General features: G+C 34.3%; 3 protein-coding genes across 3 annotated transcripts; 2 read left to right on the top strand and 1 right to left on the bottom strand.

Moving 5' to 3' along the window:
* The first annotated feature begins 287 nt into the window (after positions 1 to 287).
* LOC147391683 (Calcium-binding EF hand family protein) lies at positions 288 to 6,751 on the top strand. Its single transcript, XM_086459290.1, has 4 exons — positions 288 to 450; positions 2,902 to 3,031; positions 3,137 to 3,209; positions 6,321 to 6,751. The coding sequence occupies exons 1-4, from the start codon at positions 411 to 413 to the stop codon at positions 6,588 to 6,590; spliced, it is 513 nt and encodes a 170-aa protein (XP_086315416.1). The 5' UTR covers positions 288 to 410; the 3' UTR covers positions 6,591 to 6,751.
* Positions 6,752 to 12,082: 5,331 nt separating this feature from the next.
* Positions 12,083 to 17,272, top strand: LOC147391682 (MOB kinase activator-like 1A). The gene is made up of 7 exons (XM_086459657.1): positions 12,083 to 12,284; positions 13,110 to 13,158; positions 13,758 to 13,866; positions 14,103 to 14,196; positions 14,727 to 14,860; positions 16,770 to 16,933; positions 17,077 to 17,272. The coding sequence occupies exons 1-7, from the start codon at positions 12,262 to 12,264 to the stop codon at positions 17,149 to 17,151; spliced, it is 648 nt and encodes a 215-aa protein (XP_086315783.1). The 5' UTR covers positions 12,083 to 12,261; the 3' UTR covers positions 17,152 to 17,272.
* Positions 17,273 to 19,331: 2,059 nt separating this feature from the next.
* On the bottom strand, positions 19,332 to 24,672 carry LOC147391681 (uncharacterized). Its single transcript, XM_086417144.1, has 3 exons — positions 23,957 to 24,672; positions 21,606 to 22,099; positions 19,332 to 19,546 (listed from the first exon to the last, which is right to left on the bottom strand). Exons 1-2 carry the CDS (start codon positions 24,301 to 24,303, stop codon positions 21,610 to 21,612), a joined length of 837 nt encoding a protein of 278 aa, XP_086273270.1. The 5' UTR covers positions 24,304 to 24,672; the 3' UTR covers positions 19,332 to 19,546; positions 21,606 to 21,609.
* Between the last annotated feature and the right edge of the window lie 1,851 nt (positions 24,673 to 26,523).

The raw sequence follows: 26,523 nt of genomic DNA, 5'->3' as shown, positions 1-26,523 counted from the left end.
AGTCTCAACCGTCTAAGAAGTCCAGGAACAAAGTACTACAGTGAATCTGCTAGCTAATTAATTTAGGTAAGATTGCTACGTGGCATATTTATAGAGGACATTATTTCCCTTAATTCTCGGGGGGTTCACGGATAAAACATTGTAGCGCCATCTGCTTCAAAATTTCGGTAGAACTCTTTCCTTGGATTACACGTGGTCTTTCCAAGGAGGTATCCGAAATACTAATCAAGAAGTAGGGATGTGAAAATAAATATAGAACGCCACGTGTCATATTATAAGGATTGTTTCTTCAGGATTTTGAAGAAGTCTCGCAGCTTCAAAGTTGGACTTGTGTTTCACTTTCGACTTTCGATTCAACTTCGGTGCCTTGCTGATTCTTCTTCTTCAAACAGATTCTCTCTCTCTTCACGATGGGACAAGTCTTGGGGAACATTCAAGCCAATTTCCAAGGTATTCTATCCAATCTAAGCTTGTTTTAGAATATTTATAATTTGATCATGATTGGATTCGTTTAAACTTCTTGAAATTAATGTTTCTAAATCTACAAATTTATGGATTTGTAGTCCTTTTTGATTCTCTGATCTATTGTTTTTTTTATTTGATGTATTGTGTGATCATGTCCTGTGTGATTTGTTGGGCTTCCGTGAACTTATGTTTCTCTACGAATTTATTAGGGGGTTTCGATCGAATTTAGGTCGAAACGCCTAAAATCACATAGTGAGGGTCTTGATTTAACATTCTATGGGTCTCACTCTCACACAGGAGATCATATAAGAACCATCAGATCTGTATATTTTTACATCGTTAATATAGTCCAGAAGAACTTCTATAAACATGATGAGAGTTGAATTGAAGCTTCAAAACTGGAAATTTATTTAAATATTTTATTTGGTAATTTTTTTTTTATGTAGTTAGTAATGTTGGATAATCATACTGATAGTAACTCATTGTATGGTTGGATCGTCCACTATGCTATTCGTGCAGGCCCCACAAATGGGATTATGAAAAAGGGAGTACATATAAACTCTCTCTCAATACACTCATCTCTGCATACATAGATTTCTTTTTTTTGGGATTGGCAAACAAGGGTTAGTCACCAGTAGAGGTAAAGAGTGGGGATCAACAGGTTTTGAACCCAAAATGTGGGAATTAGTCACCAGGTCGGGGTAATAAGTCGGTAACGGAAAATTTTGATAAAAGCAGGAAACATTGGAAAAAATTGTGAAAAATCAAGTTGGTTAGGAATGTGTAATTGTTCCTACTAGGTGGTGTTCTCATATTATATAATTAAATACCATGTTAAATTACAATAATAAATCACCAAATCCTATATTAAATTATAACAAGTAACCAGTGGTCAACAACACAATCAAGGTTTATATTGTTCAAAATATAAATAGATTACAATCATGAGTGCAAATTAAGACTCATTAACTCATCAAAATCAATGTCATCTTCATTTGTATCCTCATTATTTAACACTTCATCGGTAAAATTAGTACCATGATCTTTATCAAGGTCATCTTTTTTTTTTTTTTAAATTTAATCACTAAGTTTGTGATTCAAAAGTGATGTTCGTGATTTAATCGTGAAGTTCATAAAGGGTCAATACTTATTGAAAAAGTCCTGATTAAATCGGTGAAAAAAAATGTCACAAATTAATCGCGAATTTTTCAATAAGTCGCAAATTTTGGTGACTTATTTGTATACATAGGCTAAACCAACCTGACGAAGATCGGTAGAACAACCTAACAATCCCCCCCTCCCCCTCCCCAAACCTACTTCTAGCGTTGGGCTTACATGAATAATATGTTTGACTATTTAATCATAAAATGAAGACAAATCACTAAAAGGTCATCCCATTCAAACATTCTTAATCTCATGAAAATATATTTAAAAGTTCAAAAATCCCAACTATCCAATTAAATTGTTACTTCAGGTCAAATTTTCATCGAGTTACTAACATGATTTTTTTGTGATGACGTCAACATGGCGGGGATCATTCTCTGTACAATTGGATTATCCAAAATAATCTCGATGTGGCCCCATCAATAGGAGTAAGTATTAGGTGTAGATACAACCTATATATGTAATTATGTATAGCTGAACGACTATGAACCATCCATTTTCACCATTAAGTTGAACCACAATTGTATGGTTAAAATATCCAAAGGAGTTGATTTTGGTGAGGATGATGCCTTGTTTCGTTGCTATGTGGGCCCTATGACTTCATGTGACTCAGATGTCAACTTCCCAAACGTCTATGAATACAAATCATTTACTTTGACACTTGTTTGTTTGGCACATGGTAAAGGGACTCACATAGAGATGAGTTAGAGGCTGATTTTAGATAAGCAAGTTCATCCTCACTAAAAGCCATTCCATCAGTGGAATTTATTGTAGTAGGTTGCTAACCTAATTCATTAGGGGTATTTATTGTAGTTTCCTATGGGAGAAACATTGTAATTTCTTTTTTGGTCTTTGAGCATAGTAGAATTGGTGCAGCTCTCTGATTTTTCCCAGATTTAGATTTTTCAACGTAAATCCTATGTTGTGGTTGATTATTCTTGTTTATTTCTTTCTTGTTCGTTTTCTTCAATTATTTTGTACTGTCAGTTACTTTTGAAAATCGTGTCGGAACAATATTTAAAACATTGAAGGAGCACAAAATGATGGGACAACATTTATTATAACTTCAATGAGGATAATGGTTAGTTACAGCTGTAATATTAAAGGTGTTATTTCGATGGGTAATGTAACAAGGTGCGATCTAGACCATTATGGTGCTATTGACTGTTGTAACAACCATTCTTGAAACTTTATTCACATCGCATTAACTTTTTTTAGAAATTTAAAGTCTTCAATATGTCTATGAGAGCTTTTAATTGTTTATGTTTGAAGGTAAGCAAGGGAGGGATAGGCAACTTAGAAAGATAACAGATAAGGTTTTTGATCGTTTCAAAGATGACGAGTCTGGAAAGGTCACTTTGGGACTTGAAGACCTGTACATTGCTGTCTTACTTGTGTACAAGTAAGATTTTGTTTTTTCTCCTTCACTCCATGAAATTGATGCTCATTTTATTTGCTTATGGGTTATTCTATTGAGATTAAGTGATGTCTTTCATATTTTCTGCAGTGATATTAACAAGCATTTGCCTGGCCCCCACATTGATCCACCCTCTAAAGTGCAGGTCAAAGCAATGGTAGAGGTATTTTTTTTAAGTAGTGAAGCCCCTAACACTTCCAAGAGCATTTTGTTGAGAGTGAATTAATTTGGTTGAAACATTCTACTTGTATGGTTGTTCTATTACTTTCACCAGGCATCGTTTGCTTTCTGTTCAAAGCTTTATGGCCTGAAACTTATATGTGAAGAGTTCTCTTTTGAAGTGCATCTTATTTGTTCATTCACTCATTTACAACACTTTATTGCATCTATTTGGGTTCATCAACATGGATCTTGATTCACACAAAATAGAGTCAAGTCACAAAGTCCAATTACGTTTCCCTGGGCTTGCCTATACATATATAGGGTCCCGTTTGATTTTTACTGTTAATTTGTAAACCACTTTTGATGTGGTAAGAAGTTTCAGACTGGGCTGATTTTTTGTGAGGATGATCTCCTCACCATAGAGACCATCCTCACAAATCTGAAACATTTAACTCATGTAGGACACATTTTGGTTCCCAACGTTGGCTGTTGAACATTTCCCATATATATATATATATGAGTTAGAGAGATACATTCATTCATGTCCGAAACTATCCTTTATTTGTACATTAGATCCTTTAAAATAGTATGTGAGCAGGCTCCAAAACATTGTGAGACAGTTTGATCCATGCTTAGTTTGGGCATTAGAGCATTGAGAGGACTTCTACCTAGTACGAGAGGACTGGGAATAAAACATCTTTGGTTTATCAATTATGATGCAAGACGATGAGGGGAGATAAGAAAATATGGGGGTTTAGTAAATTTGGTTTAGAATTTTGGGTAAGGATTAAGTATTTGAGATTGTGTTTACGATTTGGGTTAGGATAGGGTAAACCCAAAAGGAAAATGAAAACAATGATTGTACGTATGACACAATCCCAATGAAAATGGTTAAAGGTTTGTAAGGTAAGGTTTCAACGGAGAGAAGATGTTAAGAACAGAAGTAAAAACCTACTTTGATAGAGAAATCGATAAAGAAAACAAACGTTGTCTTGGATTCACTCCAAAATGGCCTCACACTACACCATTAATGGGAATATCAAAGCTCCAGCTTTCTTTTTATTCATCATTGAAAAAAATTACTGCGAGAAGCAAGTATTTATAATGTTCTCTAAACCTTAAATCTAATCTCAACCAACTAAAATAAGGAGATCTAATGATTGTAAATAAAAACAAAAGCAAAAATACCATCTATGTTCTAATCCCATAACTTTATTTCCCTTGAATTTTCAGCCTATGAAGACTCATTAAAAAATCAATATAAAGTTACCAAATTTCCCCCTAACGCCTATATTAACGTCATAGGTAATAGACATCAAAATAAGGCCCAAAAACATAAAATTAAAGTCCTAAAATAGAAAACTACATAAAAATTAAAACCTACTCTTCAATATTTGATGTCCCCATCAAATTACATGATGCCCATGATAACTACCAAAAGCATCTAAGTTTTAAGTGGGTAAATAGAAAAGTCATATTTGATGAAAGTCGTATGTACTGCTTGAAAGGAAATCTTTCATACCTTCTGAACATAAGTGATTTTAGAGCAAAATAAATGATTTTAGACCATGAAAAGAAAATAGATTCTTGAACTTCTTTCATGTACCGCAGAAGAAAAAAAAAGGGCAAAATCCAATCCAATTTACGTAATCGGTTATGTTGTAAGTCTTTATTCACTTGAGTGATTTGACTTGGTCCCATCACTTGCCAAAAGAAAATCGACTCAGACAAGTCAATACAAATCTTCTAAGTTTCTATGTGTTGTCTGAAATTTCTAGTATTGGACATCAAACTTGTAGCTCAGTAATCTTGCCAATGTCGAGGTTTGTTATGAATGGACTATTGATCTATTTCAAACAAGCGTTTGATTGGAAATTTTGTCAAATCCATTCACATGTGTCATATATCATATCTTTTGTTGTCTCAGCCATGTGACTTCACATACAACGCATAATTTAAAGGGAAAATTTGTAAGATTGCAACAAAATTGTTGACAAACAATAAACAGCATGTAATAGCTGAAATGAGGATGTTTAGAATGGGGGACTTGAGTTAAAAAATGAGGGCATATGAGAAACACTGAGTAGTCTTACTAGGTGAGAAAGTAAAGACAATTTAACTGAGAAGCTTCTGATGCAAGATGGAGAGATGCTAGACTTCGAAAAGAAAATTGGGAGATAATACATTATTGCACATAATAGGTTTCACCAAGCTATCAACAATATTCTGAGTGACACATAGGATACCAAAAGATAGGCTTTGAAAGTTGAAGGGTTAAAAGGGTGAAAGGTTTAGGCCTAAAGGGTTAAGTGGTAAAGGGTAAATGTAAAATTTTGCAATAGGGCATTGTAATTAGGAGACGTTTCAATGATTGGGAGATTCAGGAGGTGGCCTCCCTCATTAGCCTCTTATTATCTTATACACTCGATGTTGAGGTTGAAGATTGCATGATCTGGATAGGTAATTGAAATGGAATCTCTTTCTATTCTCTTCTTGTTGGTGATGGAGAACTTCCATTCCCTGCCTTGAAAATTTGGGTCTCTCCTGGAGTGGTTTTTTTTTTTTTTGGGTAGCGACTCTATAAGCTCCTTACTCTTGATAATCTTAGATCGAGAGGCATGTTTGCATGGACTTTTTGCTTCTTGTGCAAAGTTAGCGAGTAGTCAATGGACCACCTTCTTCTACATTGCCCTTTCGCTTGGTCAGTGTGGTACCATTTCTTGTCTCGCTTCCATCTTTCTTAGTGTCATCCCGATCAATTTTTCTTTTGTTTTCTAATTGAAGGACTGACAACTTCTCCAATAAAGAGAGGATTCTGTGGAAGATGGTTCCCTTGAAAAGGGATGGGAGAATTTTTTTAGACAAGGAGAATTCATTCAATGATGTAATTATCGCCATAGTGGGCATATTATTTCTATGGAGCAAACACTTTATTGATTTTAAGAGGCCTCTTCTTTGAGGACTTTCTCTTTAGGTGGAACCTAATTTGTAAGGGGAGAGGTTAGCTTGTACTCGTGCCCTGTTTCTGCCGAGGACACACCTTGTCCTCCATTCAATAATTTTGTTCTAGCCCATAAAAGTATATCATAACTTTTCATTTTTTTTTTCGTAGCTGTATGATATGAACCTTGATGGGGAACTTGATCGTGAAGAATTTGCCGGGTTTATTCAGAAGATGACGGCTGATACCTTAACACTGGTCAGCCAAAGTTTGATCATCGCTTTGGTTGCAGCACCGACAATGGCATTAATGACAAAGAGAGCAACTGAAGGCCTCCCAGGCATTGGGAAGGTGGTGCAAAAGATACCCAATTCAATCTACGCATCCATCGTGACTATTGCAGTTATGTTCTTCCAAAGACGGTGCAACGGTATTGAATAGATCTTTTGTTATTTTCTATTTCAGTCTATATGTTATACGATTTTTCCCTTTTTGCAAAGATAATAATAGTTTGTGATAATATTTGTTTCATGTTGATTGAGATATTACTGCAGACTATTTGTTTAAAAAAATAAACGTCACTTAAATTTCTTGATGGGAGATATACATAAGAGATTGATTTAGTTTTCAGAAATTTATTTGATGCCTTTGTGTCAAATTTGTGAATCATTATGAAAATCAAAACAAAAAAACCAACAGTAGTTTTTCTTCTAACTTAGCTGTAATTTGTCTAGTTTTACTTTTCAAAACCCGTCTCAAATATTGGGGTTGGCACTCTGGGTTTGTGTGATTTTAGGGAAATTGTTTTCAAGGGAAAGTGAAGTCCTTCGGACAGTGGTCATGGAAAAATGAATTCCACACTTTGATTGCTTTTGGGAAAATATCAGAAAAAAGAATTTTTAAGTTCAGTAGGCTAGGGTAATCGTGAGAGAATAAAATTAGTAATCATTTTGGTGGAAAAATAAATTCTAGGAAAAAGGCTGCCATACACCTGAATGTTCCATTTTTGGAAGGAAATCATTTTCCACCCGATTGCCTACGCATAAATACACGGGCCCTTGTGTAATTTTGCTGGGAAATGCAATCTAGTATAAAAGATGATTTCCTAATGTAATTGTTGTTAAAAACTGTGGATATGAAGAGATTATCAACCTCAATTATTTTAGGATCCTATTATCAAGTAGTTGCAGGTAGAGCCGTTTGGATATATTTAAAAAAGTAAATTTTTTTTCTTTTTCTAAGTTTAAAAGTTAAAATTTATTTGGATTGATTTTTAAAAATTACTTTAAAAAAAAAAAAATCTGAACATTTAAAAAAATATTTTCTACTTCCTAAAGTCACTTTTTGTCAAATCCACTTTCTTTTATGGCTAGTTTTTACTTTCTAAGTTGAATCCAAATAAGGTCAGTTACAGCATTGTTTTTAAAATCAAGTTATCTCATCTCAATTCTCAACCCAACTAATTCCTAGTTATTTCATCCGAATCCCTACTTTATTAAAGTTAACTAGTAGGTGGCATGATTATTACAAAAATTAGGATTTGTACATGATTAACTGTTTATAATATTAACTAAGAAAATTCTAAAGAAAATATAATAAAAATGATATTTTTGTAATTTTAAAAATTAAGAACATGATTATAGGAGCGGTGGGAATGTAATTTTATTACATTAAATGACATCGATGATTGTGGTAACTATTTTTGTCACAAATTAAGATTGTGACACGTACCCTCAAATATGAAATTATCCTTACATAAAAAGATGGAGCATGAGCTTATTTAAATAAATATGTTAAAGCCACATCTGAGCAATATCACATAGGGATCTGAGATTGAGCTCGTTTATAATATAATCCCTAACTCATATTTGACATAAACCTGAATTCGTATCAAATTTAATCTCTAACTCATATTTGACCTGAACTCGAGCTCATATCTGACCCCTAGCTCGTATTTGACCTAAATTCGAGCTTGTATCTGATCCTAGTTCATATTTGACATGATCTCCAACTTGTATCTAATCTAATCCTGAGCTCATATATGATTCCTAGCTCATATTTGAGTTGGTCTCTAACACATATTTAAATTCAAGCATATTTTCACATTAAATAAGATACTGACAAAATCTTGTTAGGTTGATGAGACATTGCATGTTAAAATTTTACATTTTATCTATTTTGTTTTAATGATTTGTAACACTTACACATCAGACTCAAGTGCTCGTTTATACGTGATGAACCCATCTTCCAAAGCACTCAAGTGCATGTCAACTAAGCAACTCTATCATACACTTAGACAAGTAATGTGGTAATACCTGTCTCCAAGACTTACTTATAAGTATACTCTCTAAAAACTAAATAGTAAGTTGGTTGGTCGAATTCTCACCTTCATATCTAAGTACTATTCATATTTTCTTTATTTATCTTTTTTTATTTGAATACTAAGTAAACCATCAGAGCATCTCTGGTAGGTATCATATCAAGTTTCATTTTTCTTCATTCTTCCTTCTTTTTTTTAACGTTCAAAGGAGACGAAACCAATCAAAGCATCCTCAAATTAAGATGAAGATCATTAGATCAAGCCAACCATCATAAGTCAATTATCATCTCGAGGGGTGAAAGACCAAAATAGCCTCCACAATGATGATTAAGTTTAAATGCAAATATAGGGGCATTTTTTATTTTCTACTTTAATCTCTTTTATTTTATGATAGAGTCATGCTAGAGTGACGTCAAGATTGTACCTCTTCTCTCATTTTCCTAACGTGGAAGTGTGTAGAAATCATAGATATTTTTTTATCGAGATACAAGTGAAAAACATCTACAGTTTTCACACACTTCCACATCAAGAAAGTTGAGGTAAAATCTTGAGGTCATTTCAGCATTATTCTTTATTATAATAGTAAAGATAATAGTAGGGATCCTATTGGTGGAGTGGTCAAGTCCAAAAGCATGGTTTTAAAATTTGATGTATCTCGTATTGGTCCCTACCAATACCAAGTTGATTCATCCAAATCATCCTGTATTCGATGACTTTAATGATTTAAATCTATTCACACACACACACACACACACACACACACACACACGCATATAGGTCCTGTTCACCAAACAATGTTAGGGAGACAACACAGAACCAACACGTTTGTCCTGTATGGGTTAGAAGTTTCAGAACGGCCAGATTTTTTATTTTACAAAAATCAGTCCATTCTGAAACTTTTGGCCCCATCAAAAGTGATTTAGAGTTGTGGACCATCGATTTTTTACCATTAATCACTTTTGATGAGGGAGATCATCCTCATAAAAAATTAGTTCAATCCGAAATTTTTAAATCATATAAGACAAATTTTATCTCCTTAATCTTATCTGTAGAACATTACACATCTATGAGATGGGGTTATATGGACCGAATGACCATCTATCTCTATGGACCACATGCCAACGTGACGCCCAAAATCACTATCAGGTGCCATATGTATGTAGAGCATGAAATTTTATGAACTTAAAAAAAAAAAAAAAATTTCATCATTAGATTTAAATTTTAAATCTTGGGGTTTAGTGGCCGTTCATTTTCAAATTCAAGATCTAATTATAAAAAAATGTTTTTTTCTTAGGATTTTTTTTTCAAACCCAATCTAGACTACAAATAAAAAAGGATGAGGTGTCATTTGGACCATTATGACAGTCCACATGGCTCAAATGTTTCCCTCAATCCATGTTCTACATGGTCTCTCAACCCATGCAATTGGACTGGGACCATCTATCTATATGGTCACATGCCAACGTGGCTCCCAAAACCACCATCTCACAACATGATTTTAGGAATTAAAACTTATGAAAAATTACTAAGTAATTTTCCCTAAAACTCATCTTGTGCTAATGCTCGTCACGATTTTCTAGTGTTAGTGTAGCATCATTTGATTTGCCTTCTAATCCTTGGGATTTCTTCATAAGCTCTTGAGGATAATCCTCGAGATGATAGGATTTAGGAGGAATCTGACGACGGTCACGGGATCCTGATTTATCCTTATATAATCATAAAATGGATTAATTGGAGTTCAATCTCCCAATCTTATTTCCATAAAATACAAATATTTAAATCATTAAAAATTATTAAGCTTAGCTAATATTTTTGTAATAGAAAATTACTGGCCAATTTAAGTGTTTCGCATAATGTCTTATGCTGTGTTGGCTCAAATCAAACTTCTTTTACGGACCCAGTTTATCTCCACGTGTAGTATTTTTTATGGACTACTTGGGCACTTAGTCCTAAGTTTATTGTCATTGTACGCTTTCGTGTCCAACTACCAATGAAATAGTGACACATGGAGATATTAAGGAAAGATGGGAAAAGGATTTCTCATGTACACATCTCACATGATTGTTGGTGGATAAAAAAATTATTATTAGATCAACTTTTCATTATAGGAGAATGTTAACTGAGAAGATTTTATGAATTGTTAATATTCTCCACCACATTCACTTTCTAATATATATATATATATATATATATTTTAACTTATTGTGGGTATCTCCACTCTTCGGGTGAGAATAATCCCATGACCATACTTTCTAATAATATCTCTACCTATTTTTTTAGTGAAAAGGATAAAGGTATGTTGACTTTACTTATAATGATTATCAAAGTGTTTACTATAGACAAGGTATCTAAATTCAAACACTAAAATATAATTAACATTTATTATATATAAGACTAACATGTCATAATATTTTTTACTAAAAAAATAGTAGAATTATAATTGGAAAGTAAATGTGATGGAGAATACTAACGTCCATGAGGTCTTGGATGCATGGTTTCAAAACTTATCTGAGACGAGATGTATTACCCGAATTATCTCGATGTCAAGCATGGACGAGATAGACAGATAGGTCAATGTATCAAACGAGATTTAAAACCCCATATTCATTTTTCTTATTGTTGAAGGAGATGTCTCAAACTTATCGAAAAACTCGTCTGATACAACTCGATCTCGTCATGGACAAGACGAGATGTCAAAATAAGTTTTAAAATTATGCTTAGATGTAAGCATTCCCCTTCATTATAATACAACAATAAATAACATATTATACATCAAATACAAATAAATAAATACTCTCTCCAATTATTTATTTTATCTTATTATGCTCTTCCTTTCTTGATTTATTTATATTTCTCTTAAAATCTTTTTTCAACTTATTGTATTATTTTTTTCTATTTAATCTTTTCCTATGACTAATGATAATCTGACTCGAAAATTTTCACTTGGTTGACATGACATGTGCACAAAATCATATATCTTTTTTTTTTAAAGTATCCTAAAGAAAAAGATCTATGATTCTGTGCACTTGCTAGGTCAATCGAGTACAGAACAAGTGAAATTTCTTGAGTTAGAATATCACGACAAACTCTCTCTTTCTCTCTCTCTCTCTCACTAGAATTTTGGATTTTAAAAGGAAGACATGAAAGGAGAGTACGAAAAAAAAATTTATTACCCACACATTAAACAATTGTTTATTCATATGATTATATAATTTAAAGAAAACTTGGTGTGGTTTGTGGTGTGTCGATCCAACGAATTAGGTCTAAACCCGTATTCGGTCTTGTTAAAGTGTGCCCTAAAGGGTAATAAATACACTTTGAAAATTGGATTTTGTACCCAAAATGCCCTTTAATTATTTTTTAATACCGAAATACCCTTGGATTCCACTTTAACATGTGCCGACGTTAACAAGCCCACTTATTAAGTTATTATTTTATTAATCTACGTGGTGAGAAGTTTAGTTTAGATTCTTTAAGAGAGATACTATTGCCGCATCAACTTTCGTTAACGCCACCCCTACTGTGTGCAATGCCATAGGAATTGGATTAGCAATAACAAAAAGTTGGTGTGGCAATATCAGCGTTCTTCCTTTTAATTATAGCTGTCACCTGCCCTTGAAAAATGGGCACTACGGACAGCTCAATTTGTGCTGCCCGTCCTTGTCTCTTCTGCCCCGTTTTAAGTTGATCCGATCGAGATATTTTGACGAAGCCTCTTTCATCAATTTCAATTTTCAACTTCCAATCCCACCTGAGATTTGAGAATCTTTCTCTCTCTCTCTCTCTCGCGCCATGAGCCTCTTTGGGTTGGGCAGGTATTGTTTCATCCCTAAATAGAGAAAGATTTGTTTTTGTCAGATTTGATGTTTAGTGTTTAATTAATTCTCGAAATTTCTTAGATTGGAATCTTTAAAACCTTCTCTCTCTCTCTCTAGATTTCATATGTGTTTTTCTGTATAGATGTCTGATTTACTCTACTAATTGCTTGGATAAAGATGATCTCAAGTTTGAAATTGGAGAAAACATGTGGAAGAATGATACCACCCTCAATATATCCTCACAATCTCATCCCTTGATTTGGGTCTTGAGATCTTATTTCAAATCCATTTTAAAACCACAATTGAGCAATATTTGAACTTATAGTAAGTAATTGAGCTAAAACATCCATATTGAGAAATGGGTCATTAGAGGTTTTATCAAATCATATATTTGATATTTTTTTCCTATAAAAATCCATTTATAATTATTATTGAAAAATATTAATTAATTCTTTCATTGATTTAGTATTGATGCCTGACTTTAGAACGAGGCTGTTATTGTCTTGGTTATAAGCATTTTATAATGTAGACATGTAGGATTCATGGTTTTAAAACTCGTTTTTACATCTCGTCTCGGACGAGATTTAAAAAAAAAGGCCTTAGAATTAGAACAAACCATGTCTTTGAGACAACTTGTCAACTTGTCTCATTGGTGGATGATACCGAGAGAACTTGGATGAGATTTAAAACCATGGTAGGATGTAAACACCATATATAGATTAGAGTGGTTCATTTCTCTTTAGGATAAGGATTTGATGATAATGATGATGATATCTTTCCTAGATGCATTCTAACTTTCTAGTTGTTTACGTGCGAAAACAGGAACCAAAGGACATTTCGCCCAAAAAAGAGTGCACCGTCAGGGAGTAAGGTATATTATCTCTATTTCATTAAAAAAAATTGTCATCACGTTCTTGGTTCTAAACTGACATGGGTTCTGATCACATATGCTTGAATTTTTTTATATTTTTTTAACGAGATATATCTTTTTGCATGTTTTAATACCCTTTTTTCTAGTGCAAATACTGAAATGGGCTTGATCGGTACATGGAGTAATAGCTTGATTCACATCACATATGTTTATTCTTTCCCTTACCTCTTGTTGTTGTTGGTGAAATGATACGATGTTGGTTTTATTTAACAAAATCTTCATTTTAACCTTTTGAATTCATGGGTTGTTTTGTTAGTTTGTCATCATGTCTAGTTTCAAAGCTAAACATAAAGTTTGCATTTTGGGTTTATGGGAGTCGGTATGTTTGACACTTTGAATCAGTGCTGGGCACAAATACACGTGTCCATATTTTTGTACATGTATATAGTGTGCAGGATTGCTAGCTTAAAACTTCAGGATGGTTTGAAACTGTGGTACAGTGTCTAATGTCATCTTAGTCACCTGCTTTTATGACTCCAATTTCTAGAATTCGAGTTGCTGAATGGTTTTCTCATCGGTGGTGCTTTTGTCATGTGTAGGGTGCACAGCTAAGAAAGCATATTGATGCCACCTTAGGTAGTGGAAATCTGAGAGAAGCTGTAAGGCTTCCTCCGGGGGAAGATGCAAATGAGTGGCTTGCTGTCAACAGTAATATTCTCTCTTCAGAGAAAATATCAAATACTGCCTTAGGACAAGATCTTTTATTTATACAATTTATTTTCGGGTATATCGTTTTAAATTGCTATTATTTTTGTGTTTGCAAGCTAATTCCATAATTTCTTACCAACATTCAAAAAGTTTTTTTTTTGTCATATTCTATTGATGTGTAAACTTTTAGTGGGAACTTGAGCTGAATCAAGATTGTTGGTTTTGTCATATTTCAGCCGTGGATTTCTTCAACCAGGTGAATCTGCTTTATGGAACTCTCACTGAGTTCTGTACACCGGAGAGTTGTCCAACAATGACCGCAGGTCCCAAGTATGATTTTACTACATCATTACTGAACTTTAGTTCCAGGGTTTTTTAACGTGTGCTAGGGCTAGCACACGTTAAACTGCAATAAATACACTTTGGAAATTGGAATCTGAGGATATTTTGGTAAAAAAGCAATTTTTTAAGGGCATTTTTGGTACAAAATCCAAGTTCCAAAGTGTATTTATTGCAATTTAGCACATGTTAACAAGACCCTTAGTTCTATACTAGGTTTATGGAGAAACAATTCATTGATGTTCAGCGAAATATTAAACAATTTAGAATAAAATTAGGAGCTTTGCCCAAAGGCTTGAGAGAGTTGCTCAAAAGCAATTAAAATGGGATATCGAAATAGTTGTAAATGATAGAAAACCCGTTGAGAAGCCTTTGGTGAGCTCAAAAGACTGAATATTGTTGCATATGTGTACTACTATCTTTTGTTCGACGAATGCAGATTGTTGATCGAGCGTTTGTCTTTACTGTTTTTTTGTACATGAATTTTGAGTTCCTTGTTTTATGGGGATGAAATTTTACAGGTATGAGTATAGATGGGCTGATGGGGTACAAATCAAGAAACCCATTGAAGTTTCAGCACCGAAGTATGTCGAGTACCTAATGGACTGGATTGAAGCTCAGCTCGATGATGAATCCATATTTCCTCAAAAGCTTGGTAAAAACTGTTATCAAAATTTTAAAGCCTTTGATTTATATTCATTTCATTGGGATTAAAGCTATAGTAGTCCCCAATATACTGCAATGAAGTTTTACCAATGAGTTGTGCTGGAGTGACCTCAAGATTGACATCGATTCTCACTTTGCTGACATGGAGGTGTGCACAGAACTGTACCGTATATGTTTTCACTCGTATCTCAATGAAATGCATCTATGGTTCCGTACACATCAACATCAACGTCAGCAAAGTGAGAATCGATGTCAATCTTGAGGTCACTTCAGCATTACTCTTTACCAATACTAGTGATACAAGTGCAGGGAGGTGGTGAGATGAACCTGTCTCACCTAAGAAATCTCCAAGATCATAAGGTGGGCGAATTGGACAGTCCAAATACCAAACCATTTTCTCTGTGATTTATTTTCGGGATAGTTTGAGATATTTTGCTGCTACTCCAAAAGAGTAATAAATTGGAGAATTATGATCATCACACTGTTTCATTTTTGGCATTGTACTATGTGTACTCATATGCTACTGGTAGAATGTCATTATGGTTTGCCAACAATTGATGTTGGACTAAAAAGGGGAATCGATCTGAATTGGAGGCCTGGGGTTTAACCCAAGGAAAGCATTGAATGGTGCACAAGATATGGTTATGATGGAGAGGGTATTAGGGATTGTGTGGGGATTAGGAAAGTTACCAATTTCTACGTGTAACAGACAAAGGGTGCTGGTCGTGTAGCAGGACAGAGATTATATATGAGTTATTTTTTAAGGTGGATGGGTAGCGTTTTACAAGAAATTAAGTGGTATTTGAGTAGGAGTTGATAGGGTGTTACAGGGTTCTGAATGAAGCTGATTAGATGTGCTGATAAAGGGAATTTGGGTTTATAGGTTTGAGGATCTGAGATGATGGATGGATGTTGTAAAGTCCGGTCATGTGGGATTATTACTGGTGCTAGAAGAAAATAATGAACAAGTGAAAGAAAAAAAAGAAAGTGGATTTGGATTTTTACCAATTAGTAGAAGGTAAGAGAAAGGACTCCCTCCAACCTTCTACATTTTTATCACACTTCCTAAATTTAAGGAAAAAAACCCGTCTGGCTTCTTAGATGGACCCACACCACCTCCGAGAGAGGGACATAACACCAATAAAGCAGCATAGCTACTAAAGGAAATTCTCAAGTTATTTGATGGGGTCAATAGGGTATTTATAGAGGTGCTAGAAATAGGGGTGTCATTGTGACAATTTTGGCTCTGAAAGTTTGTTCGTCCCAAGCGAATGCTGCGTCTAGCCCCAAAATTCTGTTTATCCCTAGCAAAAATACCCAAAAATCAGAACCAGAACCATTTTTGTCTTACAGTTCCGTTTCTTATTGGTTCTGATTCCAGAGCTTCATTTGGTGGGCCTGCAAGCGAATGCTGTGTCTAGCCCCAAAATTCTGCTCATCCCTAGCAAAAATACCCAAAAATCAGAACCAGAACCATTTTTGTCTTACAGTTTCGGTTCTTATTGATTCTGATTCCAGAGCTTCATTTGGTGGGCCTGCAACCTGAGCTGACAAATACCCAGTTTTCAGTTGGTTTTCGATTGTGCAGCTGTTTCTAAGCAATACTCATTGGAGACAATCAGTTACTAGTAAAATAAAGCTACATTCTTACATTTAAACAGTTTAAATATTAAAAAAACCAAGAAGGTGATAGGTTAGAATCAATCAGACACACCTATCCAGACAGCATCTTCAAGAATTTTCTAATCCTACCAAAATTTTCGAACTGACTAAAATTAGATATGTGTGGACCTTAAACAAAATATGGTGGAAAATCTTCTATAGGTTCACCTTTTATTTTTATTTTCTGCTTTTGTTGTTCTTATATTTGCTTTGCTTGTCTACCTTCACTTTTGTAGGAACACCATTTCCTCCAAACTTCAGAGAAGTCGTGAAGACAATATTTAAACGTCTATTTCGTGTATATGCCCACATATACCATTTACACTTCCAAAAGATTGTGAATCTTAAGGAGGAGGCCCATCTCAATACTTGCTTCAAGCATTTCATATTGTTCACATGTGTAAGCCTTCTTAGCTTGATCACCATTTTATATCTGTTCTCTTTCTTATGAAGAACATGGCCTCTTTATTAGAATTTACTAAACAATGTGCTTCTCAAATAGATTTGATTTTCATTTTATGGATGTTATATTGCTTCATGCAGGAATTTGGGTTGGTCGACAAGAAGGAACTAGCACCCCTTCAAGAGCTTATAGAATCCATTATCATCCCTTTCTGATTCGTAACTGTAATTACATAGACCTCACTTTATTGTAAAGGAGATTCAAAATAAAACACTTTGAAGACTTAACATTGATAACAATCATTTAGGTTTTGCTTGCTAGTTACTTTTTTATTTAGCTGTATTGTTGCACTGTTTATTGTTTTACTACAGAAAAACAATTAGAAAAATAGAGAGATTCTATTGCCACACCTAATTTTGCTAAGAGCACCACAATTCATTTGAAATCACCAAAGAATTGACACACATCTTGGGATGCTATTTGTTAAGGTTGGCGTGGCAATAGAAGCTCGTAGGAAATAAGGTGAAAAAACATTTAGTTGTGTCCGCTCGACAAGTTCATCGACCATAGTTCTTAAAAGCTTACAAAGATATATATTTTTATATATAAATAAATAAATATCATATTATTTATTTATTTATTTTAACAGATGTCCGTCCCTCTTGTGGTATGCTAGCAGAGTTGCTTGTAGTCTTGGTTGAACCTGAGTCTATTTTAAATATGGTAGTTTTGAAGAACAGATGCTGTTGGTGTAACTTGGTAGTATAAGTGAAGAGTGAGTATTTCCAGATGTTGAAACTAGTACATGTGGATGGAGATAGTGCAAGTAGATATAAAATCTTACTGAATAACGAAAGATTTAGCTTTGGATGGAGTGGAATGGAAGAACAAGATTCGTTTAATGAAATTCAAATCAAAGATTGCTTTGCAGCAGTGTTACCTTGGCACTTTTGTGTGTGTCTATACATATATATATATATATATATATATATATATATATAGAGAGAGAGAGAGAGAGAGAGAGAGAGAGAGAGATTGGAGTTCATCAAAGAGGTTCTAAATTTGAGGAACAATATAGAACTTATTAGATCTCCACACTCTCTTGTTTGATCTACGATCTGTTGAAGATTTCTATCAAATGTCATTGATCTCTCCTCTATTTCTTTCATTTTTTTTTAAATCATTTGAATATATTTTTATAGTTTTGATATATTTATCATTCATAGCTATATAAATGAAAAATGATAGATAAAAAAAAATTAATTTCATGAAATTTTTATAGTTTTGTTCATAAAATTTACCTAGAGTTGAACCTTGACATTGAAATATATTTATAGCATTGAGGCATAATGGTACCTATTGTAGAATCTCAATGAAATTGTCTAATAAAAGTTTCTGTAAGTGAAAAATATCCACAACGTCGAACCTCAACGAGAGGTACCGTTGAGCCGCAATACTATAATACATTCCAATGTCCAATGTTCAAAATTGGGTAAATTTCATGAATAAAATTGTAAAAATTCCTTGAAATCAATTTTTTTCTATCATTTTCTATTTATATAACTATTGGTGAAAAATATATCAGGACTATAAGAATATATAAATGATTTAAAAAAGAATTGAAAGAAATAGATGAGAGACCGATAACATTTGATAGAAATCTTCATTAGATCGTGGATCGAATAAGAGGGTGTATAGATCTACAAGATTTAATGTTATTAGTCAAATGTAGGGTTTATTTGGTAAACCCCAATGACTTTTGGGTTAGTTTTGGTATAGAGAATGAATCTCTCTTTCTCTCTATTGAGATGGTATAAAATGTTGGGAGAGTGAAAGTTACAATTTAGAATATTATTTTTTAAATATTTATTAAAGAAATTGTAAGTGAGGGCAATTTTGTCCAAAAACATAAGTTAATGTAGCAAATAACCCTACTTCCATTACCATAAACCTATTACCTATGGAATTTTTATAAACCTATTTTTAGAAATATTTATGTCAGTCACATGTTAAGGTAACTCTACGTTGCAGAAATCAAGAATTTGTTAGATTCCTATATAATAATTTTGATTTAGTGGGTTGGCTCTAGGTTTATTTATGGGTGAATATTTGGGATCTTTGACTGTGGTCTTCTATGACAGGTTAACTGAAAATGACCTAAATACCTATTTTTTCAACCTCTTGCCAAAAACCCTTGACCCCTCTGCCCTACAAAAAAGTTGAGTCTTCAACCTTGGGTTTTGGTTAAGCTATATTTGTTCTTGTTGGAAAGGAAATGTACTGGTTTTGGTATTTATTTATTTTTGTAAAAAAGGAATACAATCTGTAAAGTCACTTTGTGATTTTATTTATACTTTTATACATGATCATTTGTATGTAACTCAAAACAAGAATATAATGGTAAATCAATATTGGTAATAATAAAAAAAATACAAAATACAAAATGGGTAAAAATCCATTTCGATAAAAAAGAAGACGTGTTGATGGCTCGGCGCCAATAATTTTGGAATCATACGTGCCTGTTTGTGTACTTTCCTTGCCAATCTTTCTCTTCAACAATATTAAAAGATAACTTGGATCCTGAGATTTGTGTTCTTCAAGGTGTTTAGCCTACAACAATTGAACAAAGTTCAGATACAACCACATTTAAAGTACTTTGAAGATTGACATAACAACCCAGTCAAGATGTCAAAGGGAAAACCAACATGAACAATTTAGCCAATAATATTTTACAAAATCAATGAATCCTATTCCCATCTATGGTTTTTAAAACTTATCTTGACGGCTCGTCTCTTCTGTGAATGAGACCGAGTTGTCTTACATGAGTTTTCTGATACGTTTGAGACGTCTCGTTCAACAATGAGAAAAATGAACGTGGATTTTAAATCTTGTCCAATACATTGACTTGTCAATCTGTCTCGTGCTGGGCGGTACCGAGACGACTCGGGCAATACATTTTGGTCTCAGACAAGTTTTGAAACCCATCTAAAAACAAAGTTAAAAAAAAAATAAAAATGTCCTTTTGAACTTCTCAGAGAAGCAATAGGAACACTAAAAAAACAAAATAAAGGAGTGCTTTGTTGCAAGCTTATATAAGGTTCTAATGAAAGCTAGAGAAACCCTAAAAATAAAGTGTTGAGAAGATATGGAGACAGTACTTGCCTCTCTTCTTTCTTTTTCTTTTTCTTTTATTTTTGTCGGATCAAAGACACAATGGTGCCTTGACAGAACATCAACCTCTAATTCTAGTTCAATAATGAAATTAAATTTAAGTTTCCATCCACAAATTTGGGATTAGACATAAGGATATGCAAGAAGTGTTGGAATCAGTGGAGAGGACTGTGATGCAGTGGTTTACCCTGTGAAGGATGTCATCTATTCGAGTCCAAACAAGAAATATGGGTTGATGTCCCTTAACCCGAGTGATCTGAATTTAGCGGGTTTGGACCTTTGGAGTAAATCCGAAAAAAATATGGGTTGATGTCCCTTAACCCGTGTCGGATCCGGGTCAGATACAGATTCATCCTTATATTTGCCTAGATCCAAATGATATGTTACTTTGAAAAAGGACAACTATCGAACTCCCAAATTTAAAATTAAAATTTAATGATGGAAAATAACTTTTTATAAATTTTGTTTTCTTCAAAATTTATAGAATTTCGTCCTCTACATCCATGTGGCATCAGCTCATGCTTTTGGATGCTATAAAGAGATCTCAACTACCTTTAGTAAGATTGGAAATCTTGCTAAGTTAGTAAGGTTAGACTTATTCTAAATCTTAACATACAGTTTCATCCCAAACATTGAATTGACTCATTCAGTCATTACGTAAATTAATCGTTTAACTCACTTTCATTATTTATTAAATGAATTTTATATTTAAATAATTATAATTTATATTGAAATAAAATAATAAGAAAATATTTAATTACAAAATCACATTTATTTAATATAATAAATATTTAAATTAATGATTAAAATTAATTACATAAAACCAAATTGACTTGTCTGAGTCATAGCCGATCGTAGCAAAATACAAGGGTTGAAGGTTTTTTATAATTCCTAGGCTCAATTCGTAGATAAACTAAACATTAGAGTTTATTCAAGGAGTTATAACTAACTCCACCAATTCCAACTCCAACTTCGATTAACTCTCGCTTTCAAACACACCTTTAATTTTCTTTTTGGCATTTGAGCATAGTGGAATCAATTTGGCTTCGTGGTTTTGTCCTTGTTATTTTCTTTCTTGTTCGTTCTCTTCAATAGTTTTTGTATCTCGGGTTAAAGGTTGGAGTTTTTCCAACGATTACTACCCCAATTAGAAGAAATAGTCAAAGCTAAATCCTAAAAGAGTGACCTAAAAGAACTTGGATGGTGTCATAAAGTAGACCTGAACTCACTCTCTATAACATAAAGACTTGGCTGTGGACAGAGTGGAATGGAAGAACATGATTTGTTTAGTCAGGCCCCAGGCCCAAATCTTTGGGATAATGCTTTGTTGCTGTTGTTGTTGTTGTCGTCGGCGTCGTCCTTAGGAGATCACCAACATGGGATTCTCTTGAGTGGTAAGAGCGCTAATCAACTATATTTTCTCATGGTATCATAAAATGTTTTAATAGATCATAAAATCTTAAGAGGTAAGTAGATTATAAAGAAAATGGTGATTTACCTCTTTAATCTCTATCTAATCCATCTTCAGCAGGATGTAATCTCCACAGCTCTGAATGCCCATATCTTGAAGCTGCAAAACCATATGACACCACAACAGCAACAAAGACACAAAAGACCATGGTGAAGAGCTGGAAATTGGCAAGCAACTCTCCTCGGACCTGACTGTCCGTTGATTGACATGAGATATTATCATCCTTCAGAAGACACCCATCGGGCATCATGGGCCCATAAAGAGTGAAGGCTGTTTGATAGAACCAGAGGCCTTGGAGAGTGATAGAGACACCGATGGTTAAGTCGACGGGGAAGTTAGTAGGGATGAGGGCTCCAGCTACCGTGGAGATTATGCAGAAAGCAATGATGATGACTAGGAGAAGGTGGTAGTACCCCTCAAGGCCTTTATGTGTGGTAGAGTGAAAGTAGAATAAGAGATACTCAGCACAGAAAGCTGTGGCAGCAATCAAACATAGAGCTCCTTCTGGCATGGGGAGATACCTACAGGGACATGTGGAATGTGGCTTATTCGAGTTAGAGCAATTAAAATGATTATTATCAGATGACGAACATTCATGAGGGAATTCTTAATGTGATCTGTTCGATTAATCCATTAAGCAGTCCCAAGTGTGGAATTCTGAGGGAGTCTCGTGCAATAGTACTACTTCTAATGAAATTATAATGACTCGGGATCCAATAAAGTGTCCCGTTCCTGTAAAAAAGGAACGGTGGCACATTTCAGTTGTCGGGCTCTTATTTAAGCCGTGCATGCAGCCCAATGTGTATATTCTCCGATCCAAACATGCCACATAGACACCATTCTTATGTATAGGAATGGGACACCATTCTGGATCGTGACTCAATTGTATGAATTTTTTTCCTAACTCACACTATAAATTGATGTTCATTGAAAATGTCCACACCATCTCAATCAACTTTCTTTTAGTTTATTGTCTATCATAACTATTTTATCGAACATTTAAAACATTAAATCCTTTAGAGAATGTGTTCAGAGACACTCTTTTGGGTCCACTTATATGAAAGTGTTAGAGCCATTCCTTGGTTGGATATGTACACAACCCAAAACCAGTGTTTTAAGAAAAAAAATTACATATTTTTAAGTTTTTAAATAAATATACATGGGTCCAACCAAATTGATCCATGGTCCAAGTGTGCTCCGACTAATTTGAAAAATATTCAGTCTGATCATGATTTTGATTTCTAAAGCATTGATTGATAAAGAAAATAGGCAAGTTTTGGGATGGGAAACGTGGAAGTGCTTTTCTCACTGAGTCGTGCTGGAGTGACTTCAAAGATGGGATCTCACATCGCACATCTTAACATGAGTGGATAGGAACCATATATGCTTTTTCACTCATATCTCAAGGAAAAATCTATGGCTTGCATACACTTTCACGTCAGGGTGTGCGATGCGAGGTCCAATCTTGAGGTCACTTCAAAATTATTCTTTCTCACCATGGTTTTAAATCTCATCCGAGACCTCAAGACAACTTGTCCAATGCATCTCAGTATCATCTGCCAACGAGACAGATGGACAAGTCAAATGTACTGGATGAGATTTAAAATCATGGTTCATTTGTCTCATTGTTGAATGAGACGAGTCAAATGTATCAAAAAATTCATTCGAGATGACTCGATCTCGTTCGTATACAAGACGAGACATCAAAACAAGTTTTAAATGTTTCTCACTCCTTAGATCTTTCTCCTACCATTTCTTTTTCATAAAAATAAAAATACCCTTTTTTTCACTTACAAAAGTAACATCTTAAAACAAAAATAAAAAGGCCCTTTCTGGTATTTTTATTAAAAAAACATGTTATTTAGCCATAACCCTCCATATTTTGGTGAAATTTTTGTGGTACTACTATATTTACAAATTGATGACATTTTCTTTGACCTGATTCTTCTGTTATAGACTACTGAAAATGACTTAAATATCCTCATCTTTAAACCAAAAACCATAAATGTTTCAACCAAAAATTTGCCAAACTTCAAGCTTTTAATATTTCTAATCTATTCAACCTCATTCCATCATTTTCTTGTTTTCCAAAAATTCTATCTTGTTCTCCTAGGTTTGAAGATGAGGAACGTGAAAAAAAGGACGGGACTTGGTTTTTGGCTACATATTCAAAGATGAGGGCAATTACGTCATTTTACCTAAGTGTATTAGAGTAGACCAGGATCAAGGCGCATGTCATGAGTTTGAAAACATAGGGGTATATCAAGTATTCACGAAAACCTTAAGGGGTACATCTAAGTCACTCTTCACGCCTTGGAGTAAAAAAAAAAGTCAATTAAGAAGAAGAATAGATAGGTAGAAGAAGGCTCGATCGGTACCTGGTTTTCTCCGAAAGCAGGGCCACGACACCAAAGATGAAGAACATGAGAAGCATCCCAGAGTGTTCGAAATCATTCATGTGAGATGGATTCAAGACGCCATTAACGAAGAATTTGAGATGGGTTGAGTATAGAAGCTCTATGCACATATCGATGAAAGCTCCAATAACCACCAAGTAAAGTTCAAGATACTTCAGTTTCCCATCCAATCCTGGAACAGAATTCCAAACCCTAACCCTAAATGATCTAGGGTTCGACATGTACCTTGCAATGGAACTCCACACGTGCCAAACTCCAACTAATAGAAACAAGGTTCCTGGAAGAACATGTCCTTCAAACGATCCCATATTCCCTCTCTCACCAATCAAAGTTTCTTCCTTTTTGGTGTTTTGTGCGATTGACGAATTTTTATTGAAGCTTGAATGAATCCAGAGGTCTGAAACCAATACTAATGGATTTATAGATATGAGACTGGTAGAGATCTTCACTTATGAGGCAGAAAGAAATAAAGAAAACAGACATTTCGAGCTTTAATGGCGGAAAAGAAAATAAGGAGAAAAATCTGTGCTTGTTTTAATGGAGTTTTGAGAAATCGAGATGTTTGTCATCTGGTTTTTGGATTTTGAGGATCCACGTGAGAGAGAGAGATCCGATTTTCAGAGCGAATAATTACAATGTGAAAAGTTCTCGCAGTTCAAAAATCATACGAACAAGTCAACGTGATCATGATGATAAATTGAGGGTAGAGTTTCTGGACTGGCAGAGCAGGATAGAACTGTACTGGGAGTCTAGTACGTCACAGCTGAGTCAGCAATAAAATGGAATCCTTTCGCCACGTCACCTCATGACCAAAATAGATCTGCCACTTGGCAAAAAGACCGAAGCTCCTTGGAGTTGCTGATTTGAAATATTTGACTTTTATCATAAATAAGTCAAACTTCCAACTTCCTACTTCAATTCTTCAATCTTCAGGCCGCGAAGGAAAAAATAATGACTGAGATTTTCTCGGCAGACCTAACTATTGCATTTTTATTTTTATTTTAAAAAACCAGAGTTCTGACAATTGCAAGGGAACTTTCCTTTCTGAAACTTATTACAAAACAAACCTTACTTTATCAACTTTGGTACCAGCAAAACTTGGAGTTGGAATGGCAATTTTGCCCCAACCCAGTTCGGTCGGATTTTTACCATCTTAAACGATTTTGGGATAGTTTTGATATTAAAAATCAAAAATCGATTTGATTTGTCCCGTCCTGCCCCACTTTGATAATATATACATAGAGGGAAATATTCAGCAATAAACATTTTGGCAAAACATTTTTCAAAACATGGGTTAGAGGTTTTGGAATGGGCAGATTTTTGGTGAGGTCTCATCATCACCAAAAATCAGTCCATTCCAAAACTTCTAACCCCATCAAAAATGATTAACAAAAAATGAACGGTCCACGATTTTTTAACTTGTAAATTGGGGCTAGAAGTTTTGGAATGGGCTGATTTTTGGTGAGGATGATCTCCTCACCGTAGAGATCATCCTCACCAAAAATCAGCCCACCGTAGAGATCATCCTCACCAAAAATCAGCCCATTCCAAAACCTCTAACCCATGTTTTGAAAAATGTTTTGCCAAAATGTTGGTTGCTGAACGGGACCTATATATATAGGGTGGAATTCAAGGGCCAACTTTTTGACAAAACATTTTTCAAAACATGAGTTAAAAGTTTTGGAATGGGTTGGTTTTTGGTGAGGATGATGTCTACAGTGAGGAGATCATCATCACCAAAAATCAGCCCATTCCAAAATTTCTAATCCCATCAAAAATGATTTTCAAAAATTGAACAGTCCACGATTCTTCAACTTGTAAACTAGGGTTAGAAGTTTCAAAATGAGTTGATTTTTTGTGAGGATGATCTCTTCACCATAGAGATCATCCTCACAAAAAATCAACCTATTCCAAAACTTCTAATCCCATCAAAAGTGATTTACAAAAAATGTTTGGCACCAAACTTGGCAAACTTTAGGGTTGCCGAACCGCTCCTATATATATATATATATATATATGGGAAATGTTCAGCAACAAACATTTTGGCAAAACATGAGTTAGAAGTTTTGGAATGGGTTGATTTTTGGTGAGGATGATCTCCTCACCGTAGAGATCATCCTCACAAAAAATCAGCCTATTCCAAAACCTCTAACCCATGTTTTGAAAAATGTTTTGCCAAAATGTTTGTTGCTGAGCGTGACTCTCTCTCTCTCTATATATATATATATATAGGGTCCTGTTCACCACCTTACACTTTACCCTACGTTTTACCAAATGTGTTTTGTCCTACATGAGTTAGAAGTTTTGGAATAGGCTGATTTTTGGTGAGGAGATTATCCTCACCAAAAATCAGCCCATTCCAAAAGTCCTAACCCCATAAAAAATGGTTTACAAAAAATGGACGGTCCACGATTTTTCAACTTGTAAACATGGGGTTAGAAATTTCGGAATAGACTTATTTTTGTGAGGATGATCTTTTAATCGTAGAGATCATCCTCACAAAAAATCAGCCCATTTCAAAACTTCTA

This window comes from Akebia trifoliata, chromosome 11 (genome assembly GCF_017979445.1).
Source record: "Akebia trifoliata isolate Shusen 1 chromosome 11, ASM1797944v1, whole genome shotgun sequence".
NCBI lineage: Eukaryota > Viridiplantae > Streptophyta > Magnoliopsida > Ranunculales > Lardizabalaceae > Akebia > Akebia trifoliata.
The sequence above is the reverse complement of the archived record's forward strand: the minus strand, read 5'-3'. Positions and strand labels throughout refer to the sequence as shown.

What these genes read in the sequence shown, in the direction of transcription:
- LOC147391683 (XM_086459290.1), top strand. Translation starts at nt 411, where the DNA reads ATGGGACAAGTCTTGGGGAACATTCAAGCCAATTTCCAAG. An exon ending in CATTCAAGCCAATTTCCAAG is followed by an intron (nt 451 to 2,901) that starts GTATTCTATCCA and finishes TTATGTTTGAAG; the next exon opens with GTAAGCAAGGGAGGGATAGG. An exon ending in AGGTCAAAGCAATGGTAGAG is followed by an intron (nt 3,210 to 6,320) that starts GTATTTTTTTTA and finishes TTTTTTTCGTAG; the next exon opens with CTGTATGATATGAACCTTGA.
- LOC147391682 (XM_086459657.1), top strand. Translation starts at nt 12,262, where the DNA reads ATGAGCCTCTTTGGGTTGGGCAG. An exon ending in GTGCACCGTCAGGGAGTAAG is followed by an intron (nt 13,159 to 13,757) that starts GTATATTATCTC and finishes TGTCATGTGTAG; the next exon opens with GGTGCACAGCTAAGAAAGCA. An exon ending in ACAATGACCGCAGGTCCCAA is followed by an intron (nt 14,197 to 14,726) that starts GTATGATTTTAC and finishes GAAATTTTACAG; the next exon opens with GTATGAGTATAGATGGGCTG.
- LOC147391681 (XM_086417144.1), bottom strand. Translation starts at nt 24,303, where the DNA reads ATGGGATCGTTTGAAGGACATGTTCTTCCAGGAACCTTGTTTCTATTA. An exon ending in CTGCTTTCGGAGAAAACCAG is followed by an intron (nt 22,100 to 23,956) that starts GTACCGATCGAG and finishes ATGTCCCTGTAG; the next exon opens with GTATCTCCCCATGCCAGAAG.